The sequence below is a fragment of the Podarcis cretensis genome (genome assembly GCF_951804945.1).
Source record: "Podarcis cretensis genome assembly, chromosome: Z".
Classification (NCBI taxonomy): Eukaryota; Metazoa; Chordata; class Lepidosauria; order Squamata; family Lacertidae; genus Podarcis; species Podarcis cretensis.
The window spans coordinates 19,130,674-19,155,558 of record NC_137184.1 but is presented as its reverse complement, the minus strand read 5'-3'; the positions used below and the strand labels follow the sequence as shown (position 1 = coordinate 19,155,558).

General features: G+C 46.6%; 1 protein-coding gene across 1 annotated transcript in view; it reads left to right on the top strand.

Annotated features, from left to right (window-relative positions):
* The first annotated feature begins 11,549 nt into the window (after window positions 1–11,549).
* EDA (ectodysplasin A) overlaps window positions 11,550–24,885 on the top strand; it is a 50,414-nt gene continuing 37,078 nt past the window's right edge. The window contains exon 1 of the mRNA XM_079961429.1: window positions 11,550–12,019. Within this exon, the coding sequence (XP_079817555.1) occupies window positions 11,678–12,019 (342 nt within the window). The 5' untranslated portion in view covers window positions 11,550–11,677. The remainder of the gene's footprint in view (window positions 12,020–24,885) is intronic.

Below are 24,885 nucleotides of genomic sequence, written 5' to 3'. Positions count from 1 at the left end.
TTGACTATGCAAAAGCCTTTGACTGTGTCGACCATGGCAAACTATGGCAAGTTCTTAAAGAAATGGGAGTGCCTGATCACCTCATCTATCTCCTGAGAAATCTCTATGTGGGACAAGAAGCTACAGTTAGAACTGGATATGGAACAACTGACTGGTTCAAAATCGGGAAAGGAGTACGACAAGGCTGCATTTTGTCTCCCTGCTTATTTAACTTATATGCAGAATTCATCATGCGAAAGGCTGGGCTGGATGAATCCCTAGCCAGAATTAAGATTGCCGGAAGAAATATCAACAACCTCAGATATGCAGATGACACAACCTTGATGGCAGAAAGTGAGGAGGAATTAAAGAACCTTTTATTGAGGGTGAAAGAGGAGAGTGCAAAATATGGTCTGAAGCTCAACATCAAAAAAACGAAGATCATGGCTACTGGTCCCATCACCTCCTGGCAAATAGAAGGGGAAGAAATGGAGGCAGTGAGAGATTTTACTTTCTTGGGCTCCATGATCACTGCAGATGGTGACAGAAGCCATGAAATTAAAAGACGCCTGCTTCTTGGGAGAAGGGCAATGACAGGCCTAGACAGCATCTTGAGAAGTAGAGACATCACCTTGCCAACAAAGGTCCGTATAGTTAAAGCTATGGTTTTCCCAGTAGTGATGTATGGAAGTGAGAGCTGGACCATAAAGAAGGCTGATTGCCGAAGAATTGATGCTTTTGAATTTTGGAGGAGACTCTTGAGAGTCCCATGGACTGCAAGAAGATCAAACCTCTCCATTCTGAAGGAAATCAGCCCTGAGTGCTCACTGGAAGGATAGATTGTGAAGCTGAGGCTCCAGTACTTTGGCCACCTCATGAGAAGAGAAGACTCCCTGGAGAAGACCCTGATGTTGGGAAAGATGGAGGGCACAAGGAGAAGGGGGCGACAGAGGACGAGATGGTTGGATAGTGTTTTCGAGGTTACCAGCATGAGTCTGACCAAGCTGCGGGGGGCAGTGGAGGACAGGAGTGCCTGGCGTTCTCTGGTCCATGGGGTCACGAAGAGTCGGACACGACTAAATGACTAAACAACAACAACAAAATGGTTTTCCCAGTAGTGATGTATGGAAGTGAGAGCTGGACCATAAAGAAGGCTGATCACCGAAGAATTGATGCTTTTGAATTATGGTGCTGGAGGAGACTTTTGAGAGTCCCATGGACTGCAAGAAGATCAAACCTATCCATTCTTAAGGAAATCAGCCCTGAGTGTTCACTGGAAAGACAGATCCTGAAGCTGAGACTCCAATACTTTGGCCACCTCATGAGAAGAAAAGACTCCCTGGAAAAGACCCTGATGTTGGGAAAGATGGAGGGCACACAAGGAGAAGGGGACGACAGAGGACGAGATGGTTGGACAGTGTTCTTGAAGCTACCAGCATGAGTTTGACCAAACTGCGGGAGGCAGTGGAAGACAGGAGTGCCTGGCGTGCTCTGATCCATGCGGTCACGAAGAGTCGGACATGACTAAATGACTAAACAACAGCAGCAACAACAACAACACAACAAATTCCTGCACTGCAGAGATTTGGACCAGTCCCTACCAACTCCACAGGTCTATGATTCTACTTTTCACAGCCTGGACACTGTACTGCTGTTGATGCAACCGAGAACCACATTTGTCTTTTTAGCGTTGCTGATTCATGTTTTGCTCGCAATCTAGTAAACCCCCTAGAATCTTTTTTTAAAAAAAAAAAAAAACCACACATACCACTGGCTCAATTACTAGTTTTTTGTGAGGTGCTCTCAAATGCATACTTCATTCCCCACAGCATTTTGCATGCTTTCTTGGGGGGGGGGGGGGAATTGGCAGGCCTTGTTAGGAAGGGTTTGCAGAGTTTGACTTTTTGTAGAGGAGTGATTTAATTCTGAACTAACTGATTTTTTGTTTTTTTTGTTTTTTTTATTTGCCCAAAAGCAAGGGTTAGAAAGCCTGTGGGTTTCCATTGCAACATCTGGGCTATTTATGTAACTGGGGGCTTGGGGCGCAGAAGCAGCTACCAGACAGGATGCCTCCAGGCTGCCTAACCCCAGGAACATGTGTCAATACAAGTCACAGGTGGGGCAAGTCAAAACAGGTGTACGAGACTGAGTAAGGGCAGGGTGTGAGCAAAGGAGGGGCAAGCAGAATGGGATCTATTGGAAGCATTTTATTCTACTCCTGTGCTCTTAAAAAAAAAGGAGGCAATGATACTAGATCTAGAAGGTTCTGAGCTGATTCAAAAATTAAAAGGGAAGGTGGATGCATGGAATAGCTGAATGCTAAATAGCCTGCAATCCTATACACATTTACCCACAGACTCAATGAGACTTACCAAGTGGCTAGTAGACACTGAAGACTTCCCTCCTCCATTAATTTGTTGAATCTTCATTCAAGTTAGTGGCCATCACTGCCTTCTGCAGCAGCGAGTTCCATACCTGCACTATGCACTATGGGGGAACAAGTGAATCATGAGAACTGGTATTTCTAAAAAGAGACATACAGTGGTACCTCAGGTTACATAGGCTTGAGGTTACATACGCTTCAGGTTACAGACTCCGCTAACCCAGAAATAGTGCTTCAGGTAGCAGCAGGAGGCCCCATTAGCTAAAGTGGTGCTTCAGGTTAAGACCAGTTTCAGGATCTCCAGAACAAATTAAGTACTTAACCCGAAATACCACTGTATCATCTATCATCAGGCCCAGACAGAGGGGGGGCCATATGGGCCACTTGGCCCGGGCCTCCGATTCCAAAGGGGGCCTCGGTCAGCATATTGTATATCTATCTTTTCCATTTTGTTTTTTTGTTTTTTTAATAAAATTTTTATTAATTTCCAATTTTTAACAAACACAAAAACAACATGAAAACAAACACAAAAAAATCATAATTTCTTAACCTTATTTCCATAAGCTTCTTTTCTCGGACTTCCCCATACCTTCCCCTTTTTGCATCCTTTATTTTTAACAATTGTTCAACAACCCTTTTAGCCAATTAAATATAAATTCATTCTCCTTTTCAATTTCACCCTAAACTAAACACAATTTACCGCTGTAATTCTACATCTTCCTCTCCCTTAGCATTTTAGCACTCCTCAATTTTATAATAGCTCTTAAGATATATTTTAAACTTCTTCCAATCTTCTTCCACAGTCTCTTTCTCTTGGTCACGGATTCTGCCGGTCATTTCTGCCAGTCCCATAAAGTCAATCACTTTCGCCTGCCATTCCTCCAGCGTGGGTAGCTCTTGTGTCTTCCAATACTTTGCTAGAAGAATCCTTGCTGCCGTAGTAGCGTACAAAAAGAAATTTTTATCCTTCTTCGGCACCAGTTGGCCGACCATACCCAAGAGAAATGCCTCTGGTTTCTTATGAAAGGTGCATTTAAGTACTTTCTTAATCTCATTATAAATCATTTCCCAGAAGGCCTTAATCTTTGGGCAGGTCCACCAAAGGTGGAAGAAGGTACCCTCAGTCTCTTTACATTTCCAACATTTGTTATTGGGCAAATGATAAATCTTCGCAAGCTTGACTGGAGTCATGTACCACCTGTAAATCATTTTCATAATGTTTTCTCGTAGGGCATTACATGCTGTGAATTTAATACCTGTGGTCCATAACTGCTCCCAGTCAGCAAACATAATGTCATGACCTATGTCCTGTGCCCATCTAATCATAGCTGGCTTCACTGTCTCATCTATTGTATTCCACTTCAACAGCAAGTTATACATTCTTGATAAATTCTTAGTATTGGGTTCTAACAGTTCTGTTTCTAATTTCGATTTCTCCACCTGGAAACCAATTTTCCTGTCTTGTTTGTAGGCCTCCATTATTTGAAAATAATGGAGCCAATCCCGTACCTTGGACTTTATTTTCTCAAAACTTTGTAGTTTAAATTCACCACCTTCTTGTTCTAGGATTTCAGAATATTTTGGCCAATTAGTTCTCATATTAAGTTTCTTTACCTCCTTAGCCTCCATTGGTGAAAGCCACCTGGGAGTTTTATTTTCCAGTAAATCTTTGTACCGAATCCAAACATTGTATAGTGCTTTCCTAACAATATGATTTTTAAAACCCTTATACACTTTAACCTTGTCATACCAAATATATGCATGCCAACCGAAGTTATTATCAAATCCTTCCAAGTCTAGAATGTCTGCATTTTCAAGAAGTAGCCAGTCTTTTAACCAGCAGAAAGCTGCCGATTCATAATACAATCTTAAGTCCGGCAGGGCAAATCCCCCTCTTTCTTTAGAATCAGTAAGTATCTTAAACTTAATTCTGGGCTTTTTGCCCTGCCAGACAAATTTAGATATATCTTTCTGCCACTTCTTGAAACAGTCCAATTTATCAACAATTTGTAATGTCTGAAACAAAAATAACATTCTAGGCAATACATTCATTTTGATTACTGCAATTCGACCTAACAAGGAAAGCTTCAGGTTCGACAATATTTCTAAATCTTTCTTTATCTCTGTCCAGCACTTATCATAATTATCCTTAAATAGGTTTACATTCTTAGATGTCATGTTAATTCCCAGGTATTTTACACTCTTTGCCACCACTAACCCAGTTTCCTCTTGGAATCTCTCTCTTTCAACATTTGTTAAGTTTTTTTCCAGTACCTTAGTTTTTTGTTTGTTCAACTTAAATCCTGCGACCTGACCAAATACTTGAATTAATTCTAAAACTCTTTTGGTACTAGTGTCTGGCTCTTGCAAGGTCAATACTAAGTCATCTGCAAAGGCCTTCAATTTGTAATGTCTGGCTCCGACCTGAATCCCTTTCACCAGCTGGTCCCCCCTAATCATATTTAACAAAACCTCCAGGACCGATATAAAAAGTAATGGGGATATTGGGCACCCCTGCCGTGTCCCTTTTTCAATAAATAGTTCATCAGTAACCACGTTATTTACAATTAACTTTGCCTTTTGCTCAGAATAAATTGCACTTATACCATTTTCAAACTTTTGGCCTACCCCCATCCCATGGAGGTTCTTCTTCATAAATTTCCAAGATATATTGTCAAAGGCTTTATCCGCGTCCACAAAGATTAAAACTGCCTTTGTATTAATATTCACTGTCAACATTTCTATAATGTCAATTATATTCCTTACATTGTTAGATATATGTCTACCCGGGAGAAAGCCTGCCTGATCTTTGTGAATCTCCTCCACCAATTCTTCAATCTTTTTGCCAAAATGTCTGCAAATACTTTGTAATCCACATTAAGTAATGATATAGGGCGGTAGTTCTTGATCTGTTTTTTATCAATCTCAGTCTTTGGTATAAGTGTAATAAAAGCTTCTTTCCACGTTTCGGGTGCCCTTTTCCCCTCGTTACAAACCTCCTTAAGCGGCTGTATTATCCAGTCCTTCAAAGCTTTGTAGTATCTGGAGGTTAATCCATCTGGCCCTGGAGATTTCCCCAATTGCATATTTTGAATGGCACCCTCTATTTCTTGTTCAGTTATTTTCTCATTTAAGAGCAGCATACTTTGTTGCGAAATTTTTTGTAATCCATATTTCTTGAGAAATTCTTCCATTTCTCTTTCGTTTTCCGGCCCTTGTGCGTATAATCTTCTGAAATAACTCTGAAAGCAATTGCTGATCTCATTTGGTTTAGAAATGTTCTTTCCATCCACCTCCAAACTTGTGACTGTGTTCAGTTTCTGTCTCTTCTTCAATTGCCATGATAGGAGTTTTCCACATTTATCTGCCGATTCGAATGTCTTTTGTCTCATTTGCTTAATTTTCCATTCAATCTCCTGGTTCATCAATTCCATATATTGCTTCTGATACAGTTTAATTTCTCCATTTTGTCTTTATATGCAGATACGGTTCAAGCCTTGAAATAAAATTATTTGTCAGCATAACTTCTGTGAAAATTATTTATATACTTACTAATTTATAAGACTTCAGTTATCCCCAGGGTAAAAAAAAAAGCGGGGGCACATTATCTACCTGGTCCGGGCCTCTGCCTGGCTCTGCAAGGCCCTGTCTATCATATAAATTTTTTTTTTTAAAAAAAAAATCTTTAAGAAGCAAGGAAAAAAACCCACAATTTCACACCATGTTTTGCTATTTATTAACTTTTTCATTTACATTTCCTACTTTTAAAACAGAATAAGAGCACTTTCCCTTCCTGCAGTTTCCAGCAATCGGTATTAAGCAGCATTGCTGCCTTGCAAAACCACATGCAACACAAATGTTAAAACAGCTGAACAAACATGCTAATAAGCAACCAAAGATTTAAAACAGGGCCACAAAAAGATGAATAAAAAGTGAAGAAGGAATGAAGAAGGCTAGAAATAAAGAAGGCTAGAGGAATAAATAAGTCCCCATATAAAAGCCAGAAGAGAAACGTGAAGGGCGGTTCTCAGGGAACAGAATTCCACAACTGTGGAGCCATTCCTTAAAAGGCCCTGTCTCATTGGCCTCAGCGGTGGGCCAGAGAACAGGTTTCCCAGGGGCCTATACAGGTTTGCATCATTGTAGGTAGTCCCAATCCATGCGGCACTTTAAGTGTCAGTACCAACACATTAAGTTGAGCCCAGACAAGAATGGGTAACCAGTTCAACTGACGCAAAGCCAGTGTGGTATGTATCAAAGCACCTACCCTACCCCACTGCATTCAGGAAGCTGAATGTTGCAGCAGCTGAAATTTCTGGTCTGCCTTTAAAGGCAACCTGATATAGACAGATGCCAGTGCTGTCTAGTATTGACAGAATCATGGATGTGTAGCATTGGAAGGATCATCTAGTCCAACCCCCTTGCAATGTAAGAATTGCAACTCAAGAATCCTTGACAGATGACTATCTGACCTCTACTTAAAAACTTCCAGTGAAGAAGAGCCCACCACCTTCCAAGGGGGTCTGTCCCACAGTCAAACAGCTCTTACCAATAGAAAGTTCTTCCTAATGCTTCATTGGAAGCGCCTTGTCATTTGAATCCATTGGTTTGCATTCTCCCCTTAAGAGCAGGAGAGAACAAGCTCGCTCCATCTTCCATGTGACAGCCCTTTAGATATTTGAAGATGGCTATCCTATCACCTCTCAGTCTCCTCCTTTCCAGGCTAAATATACCCTAAAGGTAAATGTACCCCCTGACTGTTAGGTCCAGTTGCGGACGACTCTGGGGTTGCGTGCTCATCTCTCTCTATAGGCTGAGGGAGCTGGTGTACAGCTTCCGGGTCATGTGGCCAGCATGACTAAGCCACTTCTGGTGAACCAGAGCAGCCGCTGGAAACGTTGTTTACCTTCCCGCTGGAGCGGTACCTATTTATCTACTTGCAATTTGACGTGCTTTCGAACTGCTAGGTTGGCAGGAGCAGGAACTGAACAATGGGAGCTCACCCTGTCATGGGGATTTGAGCTGCCTACCTTCTGATCGGCAAGCCCTAAGCTCTGTGGTTTAGACCACAGCGCCACCCGCGTCCCACATACCCTAAACATGATAGTAAATGAGTGCAGATCTGCTTTCTCCTTTTTGGGTTGCAGTTGGGGAAGCTGTCACAGCTGCTAAATTCATCCCTACCTCTGAATGATGTTAATCACAAGTGGACTCCCCAAATGGTGGACCTGATGTGTTAGGCTGCAAATCTCTAAGTAGGTTAGAGCTCTGGCCAAACAACAGGTCTTCACCCTGATCCATTTTAGAACTCCTTCGGGGTGCCTCTTTAAGACTTCCACTGCCTCCCTGAGTAGCAGAAGACGAGAGGAAGACCTGTGTGTACTGGTGACAACTCAGCCCAAGGACCCAGGTGACCTCTCTCAGCAGTTTCATGCAGACATTGAAAATAATGGGAGGCCAATGGAACTCCGAGGCAACTGCTAAACAAACTGGTTGTCCATACATCAAAATTCCTGCATTTCAGGTGGTTGAACTAGATGGCCCTTGGTGTTCTCTTCCAACCCTACAGTTCTATGAAACCTTTGGCTGCAGGTGCCTGGTGTAATTCCAATGAAGACCTTGTTTTGGTTGTTGTTGGGACCAGTCCAATTCAGGGGTCTCTGCAGAACAGATCTCAATTTCCAGGATATATAACATTCCCTGCATTTTTAAAGGTAGGGGTAGGTTTAGGTGTGTGGGTTATTTGTTAAATGATCCCAATTTTCTTCAAGTGGTTGGGAAGGTGGTGGACTTTCCTTTATTGGAGCTTTTAAGCAGAGGTTGGTTCTCCATCCACCAGGGATTCTTTAGCTACAATTCCTGCATTGCAGGGGATAGAACTAGATGACTATTTGGGTCCTTTCCAACACCACAATTATAAGATTCTATTCTTCTGCAGTATTCTTCCTTTCCACCTACAGCTATTTGCCTCAGTGCAGCACTGTGTTGTCAAAGCCTTTCCCCTTTGATTATGTGACATCCTTAGCCTGGAACCAGGCAGAAAGGCCTCCCCAAAAGGCCTAAGCCTGAGCTCCTCCAGATTAGAAATCTAAGCACTGGTGGCCAGCAAGAAACAGAACTAGCCAAGCTGTCGGGGCAAGCCAGCAATTGGCAGTGGATGAATGATGACAATCTCCATCAGAGATGCCTTCAAAGAGCGTAGAGAGACCATCTTAAACTGATTTTCTCGTTGAAGAAGCCAGCAGTGTCCCGCTCAGAGATGCAAGAGAATGCAAGAAGAGGAATCATGTGGCAAGCAGGCGGCTGGAATTTCAGGCGTATGACTCAACAGGTGTTGACGTGGAGTTTCTTGGCTTCGGAGAAGGACAGAGCTGCAATCCCTCAAATGTGGGAGTTGGCAAGCCCAGCTATGGCAGGTGCCAAATTGCATTTTAATTAGGTGCTGAAAGTCGGCTGAGTAATTGTAATATTTATGAAACCTTCTTCCCTCGAGTTTAATTTTTTTTGCTTGAAAACCCTGTACCGAATTTGACTCTGGGATTATGTTGGAGGTGAATCCTCTCATTCTCCTACCACGTGCATGGATGTGCATTTGAATGAGTGATCAGATTTTTTGATATCTGGATCACGACAGTCTGAGTGCTCTTCTGAGGCTACATTACTATCAAAGAAAAAAGAGAGAGGGAAAAGGAAAATTCCATACTAGGGATTAGGAAGGGGATTGAAAATAAAGTATCATAATGCCGTTATACAAACATATGGTGTGATTGTGTTTGGAATTCTGTGGACAGTTCTGGTCATCTCAAAAAGCAGATTACAGCAGCACCTCGGCTTACGTTACCATTGGTTTGCAGAAGCAGTCACTCCTGTTGCAGAAACCTCGGGATCCGACCGGAACTCCAGAACAGATCCTGTCAGCAACCAGAGGTACCACTGTACAGGGTTGGAAATAATTCAAAAAAGGCCAGCTACAATGATCCAGAAGGTGGAATGGCTCCCCTATGAAGAAAGGCTGCAGCATTTGGGACTTTTTAGTTCGGAGAAAATAAGGGATGCGGGTGGCGCTGTGGGTTAAACCACAGAGCCTAGGACTTGCTGATCAGAAGGTCAGCGGTTCGAATCCCAGTGACGGGGTGAGCTCCCGTTGCTCAGTCCCTGCTCCTGCCAACCTAGCAGTTCGAAAGCACATCAAAGTGCAAGTAGATAAATAGGTACCGCTCCAGCGGGAAGGTAAACAGCGTTTCCGTGTGCTGCTCTGGTTCACCAGAAGCGGCTTAGTCATGCTGGCCACATGACCCAGAAGCTGTCTGCGGACAAACGCCGGCTCCCTTGGCCAATAAAACGAGATGAGCCACAGTCAGTCACGACTGAACCTAATGGTCAGGGGTCTTTACCCTTTACCTAGTTCAGAGAAAAAGCAAGTACCGTAATAGATGATATGATAGAAGTGTGGAAAATTATGCATGGGACAGAGAAGGTAGAGACAGAAAAGCTCCCCCCCTCCAATCTCATAACAGAAGAACCTATGGGCATCCCGTGAAGTTGTATGTTGGGAGATTCAGGGCACAAAAATGGAAATCCTTCCTGACGCAGTGCAAAGTTAACCTATGGAACTCCCTACCACAGGAGGCAATGATGGCCACGAACTTAGATGACTTTAACAGAGGATGAGACAAGTTTGTGGAAGAGGAGAAGGCCATCAATGGCTGCTCCCCACAATTGCTATTGTTACAAAAGTTGGGTGCCTCCCCTCGCCTCTCTGCCAAGTGGCGGCAAAGGCCTGTGATGTTCCAGGCACCCACCCAGGGTCTTTGGTCCTTTGGATAATTGAGGAAACAGTGGAGACTGTCGTCAGTGTAAGAAATATGTTTTATTCACCTATTTACACCTTCAGTCTGCAGGGAGGGAGTCCAGATCTTACAGCATGGTCATTGCAGAAGGGGCTTGTCCCCCACAGCAGTGAAGCTATGGAGCCCCAGGCATCTATCCCAGTCAGTTCTGCAGCCAGGCTGCCCAAAAATGGATCTCAGTCTCTCTTCCTTCTTCTTTTTCCCAGAACCCCTTGCTTCCAGACTCCCTTTTCAAAGACACAGTTACCCTGGCAACCTTCCAAATCCCTGTCTCTGTTCACAACTCAGGGCAGGGGGTAAGGACAATACTCTAGCATTGCCAATGGCCCTCAAAGGCCCTCCATTGTTTCTTAATGGCCCTAGCTTGGCCAAGTCATTTTGCGTAGGTTAGCCCAGGAATTCCTTTGCAGTTTGCATTTCTTCCTCCACATCCCAAATCATCAAAATCCTACCATTTATTATTTTAAACCCAAATCTATAACGCTATGCTTTGCCTACATGGTCAGATGCAACAATGCTCTGAATCCCAATTGCTGGAAACTGCACGAGGAGGTTAAAGTGCTCACGTGCTGGAATTGTGCTTGCTGGTTTCCCATAAAGGGCACTGGGAGGACAAGGATGCTGGGCTAGCCGGTCCCCTTTGGCCTGATGCAGCAGGCTCTACTTATGTTCCTAAGCCGGAAAAACGGGAGAGGCTGCACCTCCGCTCTTATTCTGCCCGAGGAGATGATTCTATTCTGCTCTCCCATTGTTGGAAGAGTTCGTCTCTGTCTCACTCCTGAAGAGGGCATTGGATCAGAGGAGTCGACTTTCCCCTTAACGTAAGGGAGGAGGGGATGAGCCCCAAGGAGGCGCTGCCGTCCCTCAAAAGGCGCCTGGGTTCACCCCAGCATCGCAACTTCCCCGCACGCCTAGCAGCAAGAGGTGCGGGAGCGAAGGGGGTCGCGGGCAGACTCCGGTTCGGGGGCGGTCTGGCGGCAGCCCTCCAACCGCTGAGGGGGCGGCCCTTGCGGCTGAGCAGCCGCCTCGTAAGGAGGTTTCACTAGGGCTTAGTACGCGAAAGCAGCTACAGGCAAGGGCTGGAGGAGTCCTCTCGCCAGGAAAGCCGGAGCGCCGCTGCTGCCAGCCAGAGTAGGCAGCAGTAGGCAGGGCCATCTGGCTGCAGCGCCCCCAGCAGACTGCCCGCTCAGAAGGCTCCGGCGAAGGGGAGCCCGGCGGGAGCTGCGACCCCTGGGCCCCTCACAAAGCGGCCCCTCGGGCCCCCCTCCGGCGCAGAGGAGGCTCCACCCCCGGCTCCGCCCCGCCCCCGCCTCCGGAGCCCGGACGCCCCGAGGGCCGTCGACGGAGGCGGAGACAGCCGCGCTCAGCCCCGGCCGGCCGCTCAGCCAGGCACCCAGCCACGGAGGAGCAGGAGGGCCGCAGCCGGGATGGGCAGGCCGCAGTAGCGCCCCCAGGGGCCGGCGCCATGGGCTCAGAGCCGCAAGCCGGAGGAGGAGGAGGCCGAGGTGGCGGCGGGAGCGGCTGCGGCTCCTGCGGCGGGGCCCGGAGGGGCGTGGGGCGGGCGCTGTCGGGCTTCTTCGCGCTCTCGCTGGCGCTGCACCTCCTCACGCTCGGCTGCTATCTTGAGCTGCGCTCCGAGCTGCGCCGCCGGGAGGCGGAGGCCGCCTGGCCGCCAAGGCAGAGCAGCGCCGCGCGGACCGCAGACGACGAGGACGGGGGGGCGGCGGGCGAGGTCTCCGGTCCCGGCCGGCCCAAGCACCGCTTCGCTCAAGAGTCCGGCAGGCAGCGGCAGCAGCAGCAGCAGCAGGTGGGTCCGGCGGTTGGTCGGTGGGGCGCAGGTGGCGCTGGAGGGGCTGCACGGGGGCCCTGCGGCGCGCTCTCGCCCGCTGCAAATGGGCTGCCAGACTCCAGCTCCCAGCGTCCCTGGGCCCTGGCCGCCACGGCGGGGACTGACGGGAGTTGGAGTCCGAGGGCGGGAGGGTCGCAGGTCCAGAGCTGAAGAGGGATGGGGAAGCGGGAGGCCGCTGTTGGCCCCAACAACCCTCAGGGAGATCGTGGTTTGGCAGCCCGCCTTGTGGCGGCGGCGATGGCGGGGCGGCGGCTTTGTAGAGCAGGCAGCAACTTTTGTGGAGTTGCAGGGAGCCCCCCAGGATCATCTAGTCCAGCACCCTTGCAATGCAGGACTCACAACTAAAAGATCCCGGACAGACGCTGTCCGATCTCTGTTTAAAAGCCTCCAGTGAAGGAGGAGACGATGCCACCTTCTCCCGAGGAGAGCGCTCGTTTACTGAGTTTAGCACATAAGCAAGTGAGTGTCTGTGATTACAAGAAAGGAAATTCCGACTAAACACTACTTTCTGACAAAGGAGCCAACTCCTAGGGGTCAGGGTCAATTTGCTCCCCCCATAAAATATTTGAGGGGGTCTAGCCCTTTGCCCCCAAATTGTAGGGCACTGCCATTCAAATGATGTGATCAATTATTTGGGAAGGGGCTTATCTGTCCCCCAGATTTTATTCAAATTGGCACCCCTACCATCTGATAGTAGGTGCCATCAATAGTGGAACAGAGACTCCCTCTGAAGAAGTTGGCAGACTCTTTTGCTGGAGGTTTTTAAGCAGAAGTCAGATGGACATGGGTCATATGTCATGGATGCTTCACTTGAGATTCCAGCACTGTAGTGGATTGGACTAGATGACCCTTTTGGTCACTTCCAACTCTACAATTCTGAGGTTCTACAAGTAATTGTGTCACCCATGTGAATGTGAACATTGTGGTGGTGGTGGTGGTGAGGCGTTTTCTCCACACCACCCCCAATAATTATAGCAATATGAGACATTGCAATTTATGGTTTCCAGTTGCAAAACACCACCAACTTCCAGGCTGTGCTAATTAATTGTGTGCTTGGCAAAGACTGGCCATAAAATAGATGCCTATTTTCAGCTTTTGAGGAGGATCCTGCTCTGTATGCCCAAATGAACTGACTGGGTCAGTTTCTTTCTTCTGTACTCCATGAACTTTTCGTTGTTGTTCTTTAAAGATGCCTTAAGTCTGCCCAAATGTGAGCAGTAACTTTGGGTTCCTGGTAAAGACCAAATGAATAGTTATGGGCAGCTGCTGTTATTTCAGGCTGTTGCTCTGATTTCTTCTGATCTGATCTGGACTAGTTGTTGCATTTCAAGACAAGCAGCCCCATCTAACACTTATTTTTAAAAGGATCATTGTTCCTGTTCTGGAATCCTGCTTGTGGATTTCCCATTGAGGTGTCTGTTTGGACACTGTGAGAACAGGATGCTGGACCGGATGGGTCCCCTTCGGTCTCATCCAGGAGGGCTCTGCTAATGCTTTTATGGAAACTTCAGGTTCAGAGACAGTCTATTTAGATCCCTAGGTTCTTATGGGCATTTTGCCACTGTGAGAACAGGATGCTGGACTAGATGGGCCACTGGCCTAATCAAACAGCCAGATTCTTCTAATGCTCTTATACAGTGGTACCTCGGGTTACGTACTTAATTTGTTCCGGAGGTCCATTCTTAACCTGAAACTGTTCTTAACTTGAAGCACCACTTTAGTTAATGGGGCCTGCCGCTGCACCGCCGGAGCACGATTTCTGTTCTCATCCTGAAGCAAAGTTCTTAACCCAAGGTAGTATTTCTGGGTTAGCAGAGTCTGTAACCTGAAGCGTATGTAACCTGAGGTACCACTGTATTATCTATCTAATCTCTCGCCGCCCCCCATTTAAAGTAACACGTTTTAGCCTAGATTTGAAGGGGGCTCCTTTGTTTGTTGTAATAGACTGTAACTGTAGGTATGATTTGATACTTAAAAAGAGCTATCCGTCTTTTAAAAATGGGTGAACAAATTTACCACTATGGTCAGCAGAGTTGTATGCAGTCATTTGGCAGTATCTTCAACCTTTTCAAAACCAGGACCCACTTTTAATCCAAACATTCATTTCTGGACCTTCTTTTTACTCTATGTCTGCAAGGTGGTAGGGCTCCTGTTGCGAATTATCTTGCATCAGGCCACAAACTGCAAGTGTCTCCTAACCTCTCAGCTGAAGACCGATGCTTTAGAACAAAAGTTTTCAACCTTTTTGAGTTCATGGCTCCCTTGACCAACTGCATTCTTTCTGCGGCTCCCATGTGGGGCTCAGAAGCCCAGTTATGTCACCCTTTGCCTGCAGAGCTGGCAACCTCTCACCCTTTTTTGAACACCCTCCTTTGCGGAGTGTTCTCTTAGCCTCCTCTCCTCTCTCCTCTCCTTGGGAGTCCTCAGGGCAGCCACTGCTGCTGCCCCTGATCTCTGAGCTGCCCCCCTGCCCCAAAAAGAGCTCACACTGTGTCCCCCAGGGGCCTGGGAAGAGGATGCCTCCAGACAGCTGCCCAGCAGAGACTGGCCAAAGGTGAACATGAGGCCTGCACCTCACCTTGGGTGCCAGCGGGCCTGCATGGCAGAAGGTCTCCCCTTGGGTGCTGGGTGCCCCTTTGCCTGTAGAGCGGGCAGCCCCATACCCTTTAAAATATTCTCCCTTGCGGAGCATTCCCTCAGCCCCCGCTCCTCTCTCATTGGGCAGCAGCACCCCCCAAAAAGATGTGCATCCTCATGTCGCCCCATAGGGGCCTGGAAAGAGGATGCCCCCAGACTTAGTGGCCTGACAGAGACTGGCCAAAGCTGAACATGAGACCTTACTCACCTTGGGAGGCAACAGGGATCGCTGCTGGGCCTGCATGCTGGAAGGACTCCCTTTGAGCACTGGGCACTCAGCTCTGAGGCAGGCATTGCATACAGCCAGCACAAGGAAAGCCAGTGCGCTGCTTGCTTGCCTGCCTGCCCAGCCTCCCACTTGTCCGCCCATTCCCAACAGCCAGGGCTGACAGACTGGTTGGCTGGGCTCCCTCACCCACTTGCTTCTTAGAGGGAAAGAGGGACAGAGGCCAGTGTTGCCCATGACACCCCTGACCATCATTCAAGGAACTCCAGGGTGCTACAACACACTGGTTGAAAACCACTGCTCTGGAATAACAAGAAGCTGTGTTTTTTTAATGGCAAGATTTATTTGTTGCATTTATATCACGACTTTTTCTCCAAGGGGCTCAAGGTGGCAAACATGGTTCTCCCCATCTCATTTAATCTCCACAACAACTTTGTGAGGTAGGTTATGCTGAGAGAGTCAATGACTGGCCCCCAAGGTTACTCCCAGTGAGCTTCATGGTTGCGTGCAGATCTGAACTCTGGTCTTTCCTAGGTTCTTGTCTGACACTCTAACCATCATGCCACACTAGCTCTAACCCAGTGGTTCCCAACTTTTTTTGACCATGCCCCATGTAAGCATCACTAAAATCCTGGTGTCTCCCCTCTGTGACATATAATACTTATTATTCAACAAATGAACTCCTATTTATGTAGAGGAAGCCTAAAAGGTCATTCACTGTTAATAACTCATTCTCAAATTGCCCCCATTAAAAATCAAATTGCCCCCCTGTGGGGTGTGTTGGGGACTACAGCTCTTTCCCCTTGTTCATAATTTGACGTAAGCACAGCAATTCATATAGAAGCTGAAGTGACAAGGAGTCTCATGGTAAGGCTGACCGGCCCTTGACAAATTGTCCTGGCCCTGCCCTGACCCATGAAATAAGTTTGCATTCTGCATATCACTCTGCAGGTAGACAATGGATATATAAGCACTGCTTTATTTTGGAAACTGAAGCTCCCTGTGTCTGTGTTCCCTTGGCTTCCACTCATAATCTATTATCTTATTTTATTTATTTGCATTTACATACGTTTTTTCTCTAAGGAGCTCAAGGTAGTGATCATTATTCTCTCCTCCCCATCCAGTCCTCAAAACAAACCTGTGGGGTAGTTTAGGCTCAACTATGAAGCCTACTAGTTGAGCTTGGGGGTAGTCACTGCCTCTCAGCCTAACCTACCTCACAGCCAGTGTTTGAAATTTGCCAGGCACATTATGCACCTGGTTTTCAACCATTTGCAACCACGTGACGTTGCCTGGGTGCCAGGATGGTGCCTGACATCTTCACCCTCTGGGAATCATTGGATCTTGTGTTTTCACACACTAATACCCCATCCTGTAGACCGCTTATCAGTTATATTGCATCTGCACAATCAGAATGAATTCCAAAGTATATGTGGACTATCCCTGGTTCAAATGACTTTTCTTGTTTAAGTTCTCAAAGCTCTTCACCTAGCTCTTCTGAACTAGCCAGATATTTAACTGAGAATCAGTCACAGTCATTGTTCGAAAAATAAGACCTTAGAGCTGTCATTCCTACAAATGGCAACTAGACATTCCGTTTTGGCGACTGCAACCTTGGTTTAACGAGACATTTGGCGCCTTGCTTCTCTATCCGAGTTTCTAACACCTGTCACAGCATGGTTGTTGTGGGGATCAAATGAGGAGGAAGAGAGAACCCTGGATGCCACCTTGGGCTCTTTGGAGATGAAAGGATGAAATAGAAGTGCAAATAAATAAACAAACACCAAGCAAATTTCAAGCTAATAAGAGCTTGTGGGTTTATCATGCAGGGATATAATGTTCTTAAGCACCTTCATAAGCAAAAGGATAAAACCCATCCAATTTGCCACTTAAGAGCTTCTCCTGGTGTTTTCCTCTGTTTGCTTATAGTATATGGATCATTGCCAAGTTTTGTAAGAAATACCCACAGGCTAAGTTGCATATATCATGTCTATTAAAACTGACAGTAAATCTGTAAACAGTTCTTCCAGAGCACCTCTTGCATCTTTTCAGAGAGCAGAGCACCCCGTGCATCTTTCAGAATTGTACACTACCTAATTGTAAAAAGCTCTAAGCATAAAATAATCAATAAAAAAGAAGTAAAAGCAAGTATTCCTAAAAAATCAAAATGTGAATAAAAGCAGCAGTTTAAAATATATATTATTTTAAAAATTATATTAGCATGTCTGCTTTACATAACTGGGTGCATCAGGAGTAGCTCGGGACTCCATGTCTGCTATGGCAACCATGGGTCTGTCCCACCCAAATAATTTCTGGCCCGGTCCATGCTGCAGGGCACAGTCTGGATTTGGTTTTCTGTCCTGAATTGGTTGATGGTAACCTTAAGAGTGGAGGAACTTTCTATAGTTCCACTGTCATGGTCAGATCACTACCTGGTGGAGTGGATACTCACTGGAACTCAGAACCTCTGCAGTGGTGGGGGACCAACTACGATAGTGGCTCTTGGGGAGTTTCCTATTTCCTTGGCAGGCTTTTTTTTTTTTTTTTTTTTTGAAGTTGGGTTGCCATATTTTGACAAGCAAAAAAAGAGGACACATTTGCCTTATGACCATGCGCTCTGGCACACATCACGATGCCCTGTTGCGCCAGAAGCAGTTTAGTCATACTGGCCACATTACCTGGAAAGCTGTCTGTGGACACACACTGGCTCCCTTGGCCTAAAGTGAGATGAGCACCACACCCCTTGGTCGGCTTACCAGTGGTGTCCAAACTTTTATCAAAGAGAGCCAGATTTGGTGAAGTGAAGGGCCGAAAGGGCCGACCCAAGTTTTTTAGGATTGAAGCTGTTGAGCTTTTTTATTATTTTTACCCAAAAGTTGTTATTTTTTTTTAGGATTTTACCCCAGGAAATAAACTGCTACAGGGGCCGGATTAAACTAGATTAGGTCCCCGAAACAGACTTTGGACATGTCTGCCTTAGACCGTCTAGGGGTTGTTTACCTTTACTGGGGAATAAGCTCTCAACATATTAATAACCCCTGCCAGGCCAACCAGCCCGCAAAACAAGCACTGCAGTGATTAGGAATCACTAATATAGCCCACTCTGTTCAGTGGCAGCCATTAATATGTTAAGTCTGCCTATAAAAAATAATGTTCAGGCAGGTTTTAATCAATTCCCAGAAACAGAAAAAAGCATTACAAACAAATTACATGACAAATATTTTTAAAGCCGAAAACTCATTAAGGGGGATGTGCACATTAAATGTGCCTTAAAATGGCAAACATTTTGCTCATAAAACTCAGCTCAACCATTCTTCCGATGAGATCGAGACCTCTTCCTCCTCCAGCTAGCAGGTAGCAAAAGAAATACATGAGCGTGTGCTTGTGGGGTAAGGGGTAGGGGGCTGACGAACAGAAGAGAATGGCAGGCAGGGCAGAGGGGGCAGCAGCCACAAGCTGACATTGGTGGGACACAGTTTCCGATCCCCATGTTTACAGGCGGTTGTCAGGCTTGCAGATGCAGGTGGGGGGAAGCAGGGAGTGCCTGCCATTAAGCCACTGCGCAAGGAGAGAGGCACTTGAGGAGAACAGAGCCAAGGAGACCTGGAGCCGCTGCAGGAGAGGGCGAGTGGCGGACTTGTCTCACATGCCACATTTGGCTGGGTTAGGCAGGGTGGGGGAGAGAAGACGTGATGATTTTTTAATTTTTTTTTAAGAAAGGAAAGCAAAATTTGGCAAGAGCCTGATTAAAACAAAGGCACATTTGCACTGGGGCCTAGAGCGGGGCAAGGACTCTTCTGAAATGCACCACCTCCCTCCCCCATCACTGCACGGCTGGGCTGCATGATGCACCACCTGGCCAAGGCAGGCATTTGGGGCCTTAACTTTCCGCCTATTTGCATACACCATGCTCTCCTCAGCCCCCCCCCCCCCGCTGTCGCCCAGCCATCTTCCATTCTCTCCCTGCCTCTCCCCCCCCCCCCCCCAGACAAATAAACATTAGACAGTTTTACCCAACAGCAGCCAACCTACATTTTAAATCCTCTTTGGCCAATTTGAAAGGTATAGCTTTGTTTTGGTACACACACACCCTGCCACGCACTCCAAATATGCCGGGCTTTCCTGCCGACTTTCGACTGGGGTTACATCTAAACCTCCCCACCTTAGTCTTCCAGCCAACCACCACACCATTTCAAAAGCGAGACTATTTGGGGAAAGGAAGCAGCGTGGGGAAACCACTGATTAACATTCACGATCCAATCAGTGTTGTAACGGCAGAGGTGCTTTTCGTGCCCGTGTGTGGCATTAGGTACAGCGAGGTTAGCAAGACTTACTCACTTCAGCTCTGCTGGAAAAACCCAATTTCCTGAGCACACCCACGGGAAAGTGGGGGCATGCGGCAGTGGCACCCTCCCCTCCCTTCTTCTTTTCTTTTCCTTCAATAAAGGTAGTTCCACCCATGCCCAGCGCGGGCGTCTTTCCCAGCAAGCAAGGCCTTGGATGTCTCACGCTCGATTTTGAAAACCCCATCCCACCATGCTTGCTTGCTTGCTCTCTACTGCTGCTGCTGCTTGCAAGCTGCTCCCTCGGCTGCCAGAGTTTCTTCTGCGACTTCGGCACCTGCCTATGATAAAGCTGCAGAGCTCTCCAAAGCAGCAGTAGCACTGCCACCACTGGACGCTGCACGCCCATTCTTCGTCCTAGAGCAGCCGCCATCAGCGGCCTCCTGGACAGCATAGACCAGATGTACTCGGGCAGCAGGAAAAGAATCTGGGCATTTTGCATTATTTTAAAAATCCACCTGGGCAGAAATTTTAAAGTTTAAAAAGAGGACGTATCTGGGGAAAATCCAGACATATGCTCACCCTATTTCAAGCTCTGGTAGACCTTTGGGATGGAGAAATGACCTGGGTGGCAACCAGGCCCATGGTTCTCTAGGGAGCTGGTGATCATGCAGTATGTGAGATGGGGACTAGAGTGATTTTGGCAGGAACTCTGAATGAGTCTGACCAAACACAGGCGATTTGAAGGCCTATTTTGTATGGCATTGTGGCAGCAAATAAATTTTTTTCTCTGCCACCATTGCATCAGTGAGGAGTCATCCAGTAAAACTGTTTTGTATGGTCAGGGGTATTTTACACTCTGGCCCACATGAGGAGAATTTAGACCACTCGATGGCTCACTGTGAACAATTGCTTAGCAGTTCACTGAGAAGATTGCTTGGCTCTGTTCTGACTTGGATGCTAGAGTAGATATACATGTAACCTTGGCCTTCTTGTCCAATGTTTAATAGATACTTTTCGATTTGTGGATGTGGGCAGGATCCTGGAAGTGTGAGAGCAAACACATCTGTGTCAGCACCTTGCCTTTCCTGGCCCATCAAAAGTGGGTGAGGGGAGTGGTCACAGCGTCCTTACAACTAGGCAAGGTTGCAGTGTTCCTAAGGGGGCAGCTATAAGACCTCTGTTGAAAAAGCCCTCCCTGAATCCCACTGCATTGGATAAATATTGGCCAATCTCCAACATCCGACTTCTGGGCAACTTACTGGAGCATATCATCTCAGCTATGGGGGTTTCTGGAGGAGACGGATTATCTAGATCCATTTCAATTTGGTTTCACACCTGGTAATGGGACAGAGATGGCTTTGGTCATCTTGAGAACTGGACATGGGAAGTGTGTCCCTGTTGGTTCTGCTGGACCTCTTGGTAGCTTTCAATACCAACAACCATGGTATCCTGCTGGGCCACCTTTCTGGGATAGGACTTGGAAGCACTATAAATTGTATGAAATCTGGCTTGGTGGCAAATCACAGCCAGTTAGGCCTCTAAGCAGAGGGTATGCTCTGTTGATAGTATCAGTCTTCAGCATTCCAGGCAAAGCGGAAGGGAATAATTCCCGGCTTCATAGTCTCCAGTAGCTGGACCACTGCAGCCAAGCTCTCCTGATCCAGGTGTGGCTGCCACTGTCTTGCCAGCCATCACAGGTGAAAGGCACTCATCCAATGATGTGACAGAAGTATATAACATAAGATGTGCCCGCTGGATCAGGCCGATGGACCATCTACATCATCCTGTTCTCACAGTGGCCAACCAGATGCCTCAGTTAGAAACCCACAGGTTGGATTTGAGCACAAGAGCAGCACTTTCCCCTCCTGTGGTTCTCTACAACTGGTATTCAGAAGCACTTCTACCTCCAACTGTGAAAGCTGGTAGCCATGGGTAGCCCTCCATGAATTTGCCTATTTCTCTTTTAAAGCCGTCTTGGTTGGCTGCCCTCACTGCCTCCTTTGATCTTGAGTTCCATAGTGGAAGTTGAAGTGGCCCTAAGGGTTGTCTAGTCCAACCCTCTGCAATGCAGAAATCTCTACTAGATCATATGCGGCTGGTGGCCATCCAACCTATGCTTAAAAACCTTCAAGGAGGGAGAATCTACCATCTTCCAAGTTTGTCCCACAGTTCTTACCATCAGAAAGCTCTTCCTGACGTTTAGTCAGAATCTCCTTTCTTGTAACTGGAAGCCATTGTTTCAGGTCCTACCTTCTGGAGCAGGAGAAAACAAGCTTGCTCTGTCTTTGATTTGAAGGCCCTTTAAGTACAATATCTCCTCTCAGAGTCCTCTTATCCAGGCTAAGCACACCCAAATCCCTCCACTGTTCCTCCTAAGGCATGAAAAAGAAGAATCTGTATTATGGTCACAGGCCAGCATAAGGTAAAAGCACCTACATACATAAGTAAGGTAACGGGACCCCTGACCATTAGGTCCAGTCGTGCCCGACTCTGGGGTTGTGGCGCTCATCTTGCTTTATTGGCTGAGGGAGCCTGCGTACAGCTTCCGGGTCATGTGGACAGCATGACTAAGCCGCTTCTGGCAAACCAGAGCAGCACACAGAAACACCGTTTACCTTCCTGCCGGAGCGATACCTATTTATCTACTTGCACTTTGATGTGAGCATGCTAAATAGGCAATAGGGCAACTATAGAAGTAAGGGGTACACATACTCATTCTCTCAGTTACGACAGACCAGCAAAAGATAAAAACAGGCTTTGTTTCCTTTATCATCTTGGTTACTCTAGTCCGCACACATTATAAAGATGATGTTGAACAACATCGGGCCCAGGACAGAACCCTGCAACACCCTACTTGGGACTTTTTTCCAGGATGAGGAACCATTAGTAAGCACTCTTTGGGTTTGGTCAATTAACCAGTTACAAATCCACCTAACAGTTACCAGCTTCTCTGCAAGAATGTCATGGGGAACTTTGTCAAAAGCGGTACTGAAATCAAGATACACTATGTCCAGAGCCTTCCCCTAAGTGTCTGGAGGTTCTAGTCCTTGTCAAAATAACAAATTATATGTAATTTTCTCCACTAGAGTTTATTTCAGAGTGAGTGGTACCATGCATCCAGTGTAAGGTTTTGTGATGTTTTCCATTGTGTTGCAATGACTACTTGTGCTCTCAAGAGCAAATATACAACCAATTCTTTTGACATAAAACATATTTAGTAACATTATTTTTGGACAAGAAACAAGGATTTCTTTAGTATTATTTATCATTTCTGTCAAAATTAAATCCCCTCCAAATCTTGCACCTACTTACATTCCCACCATAAATGATAATCACAGGGAATATTGGTAGTTTATTAATTATGGCAAATGTGCTTGAGATACCTGAAAACTGTTTCTAAGAATTGGATGATCCAGACCTGGGCTACGGTCCCTCTGCGTCAATTCTCCCTGGACCTTTGCTTTGACAGCCCCTCGAGACATAACCCAAAAGGCACAATAGTGACCCGCATTGCAAGATCAATGCAGTCCTAGTTTGTGTGAAAAATGCAACACAATTCTTCCAACAGAAAGTGCTGTAGAGGCGTCACATACTGAGTTACTAAACGTATAAAAGTTATTCTGATTTTTGGCAAACTCTCCTGCCTTTGGGCTTCATGGATCTAATCCAGGAGATGAATTCTGGAATCAACAGTGTCTCCAACTCAAGGGGCTCTGCTGAGAGCTTGCCAGCTTTTACAATTTCCAAGGAGAGTCTAAACTATTCTTTCAGAAAAAAATATCTGAGCTAAACCTGTCAAACACCAGTGCATGTTTTTCCATAACAAGTGACTCAAGGAGCCTTGTCTCAGCCCCATTACAAAAGAGTATTTATCTGGTGCCGATGGCAACTTGCTCGAAACAGACATAATGCTCATACAGGCATAGGATTGTAGGGTTGGTTGGAAAGGACCCACAGGGTTCATCTAGTCCAACCCCCTGCAATGCAGGAATCACAGCCTAAGATTCCCTGACAGGTAGTCATCCAACCTATGTTTAAAAACTTCCAATGAATTATAGAATTGTAGGGCTAGAAGGGACCTCAAGGGCCACCCTGTCCAATCCCTTGTCATGCAGGAATTGCAAACTAAACTTTTAGCAAGGAACATTTGTGCAAGACTTGACAGAATAGGATTTTTTTCTCCATTCAGTAGATTTTGGTCACATCTCAATTTCAGGGTTTTGCTGCCTCTGTCCTGTGGTCCATTCAGGTTATGGGAAGGAGATGGGCTTGGCAACCCCAATGGATGACCTAACACCACAAACTAGGTGGAAGGGAAAGTGTGTTTCTGATGGTTATGGTGAACCTCCTTCTGTATTCCTTCTTTATATTACTAATTGGCTGTCATGAGCCAGAGTCAAGAGTAGGTCAGTAATAAAATACCCGGTGTCAGTGAAGTTAACTCTTAATTCAAATAAATTAGTGCAGGCCTAGTGATCACAGCAACTCCTCCCAGTAGGTCTTGCCTCAATGAGGCAGTTGCAAAGGCTGCCCCACATTCCCACGATGTCTAAGGCTCCTCCCCCAGCAACCCAAGGCTTTGTCTTCTTGCCTCTTGTTGCTCCACTCTCTTCATTTCTCTGCATGTTCTGGGAGAACAGGAGGAAGGGGGACCACGTTGCAGCAGGAGGGGGAGACGCCCTGGCTTCTTCAGCAGCCTGCCTCATCTCTATCTCCTGGCTCCCCTTCTCTCCTTCCTATGCCTCTGGACTGCTCTCTGCCACAGCCTCTTCCTGCTCACGAAACCCTGTTACCTCTTCAGCTTCCGACACCTTCTCCTCCCAGTCTACCCCCTCTTTTCCCTCCCAGCTGCCCACCAGGTCAGAGTGCACCATACACCACTGATTATAGGAGCGCGTGCTAATTCTTATCCAGGAGCCCATCCTTACAGTTGCCTGCTGTAGCCACATCTTCTTACTCCAGCAACTGTCTACTGTACAATTTAATGCCCACCTCCTTCCCTTGCAGCAAGACGACTCCTTGCTCCTCCCTGGTCCACCTTGTGCTTTTAAAGGGACCAGTGTACCTGCCTGATCGCCTTATACCATATAGGCCCACTCAGCCGCTTCAACCAGCAGCAGTGACATTGTTATAGGTGCCACGTAATACCCGTCATTTAGTGTGGCAGCACCTGCACTTTGGAGCTCCCTGCGTTTGACATCAAGCAGGGAGCCTTCACTCTATTCTTTTTGGTGCCTGCTAAAAGCATGATTCTATGAAAAATCATTACCTGTGAGTCCTGCATTGCAATGGGGTTGGGCTAGATGGACCTCTGGGGGTCCCTTCCAGCCCTAAAATTCTATGCATGTTCTGGAGAACTGAATGCTACTTGCCAGCCGCACCTATCAGCCTTTGCAATCTGACTGCTTGCATCAATCGAGAGGCGAAACCTCAGCCGTAATTTGAAGCAGCGTTCCAGTGGGGCTCATTATGAGTGGCAGGCACGGTGCAAAGTTTGCTGAGCTCAGGCCCCTTTGAGGTTTAGGCTGCAAAAAACTCCAGTGAAACCACAAGAAAGGCCGAGGGTGCATAATTGAGCAGGTGGAACAAATTTGTTAAATCTGTTATTAAGGGAGGGGGGTACAGCAACTTGCTTTCAAGCAGTAAATCAATCCATGGCTCGTTGTTCCTTCAGT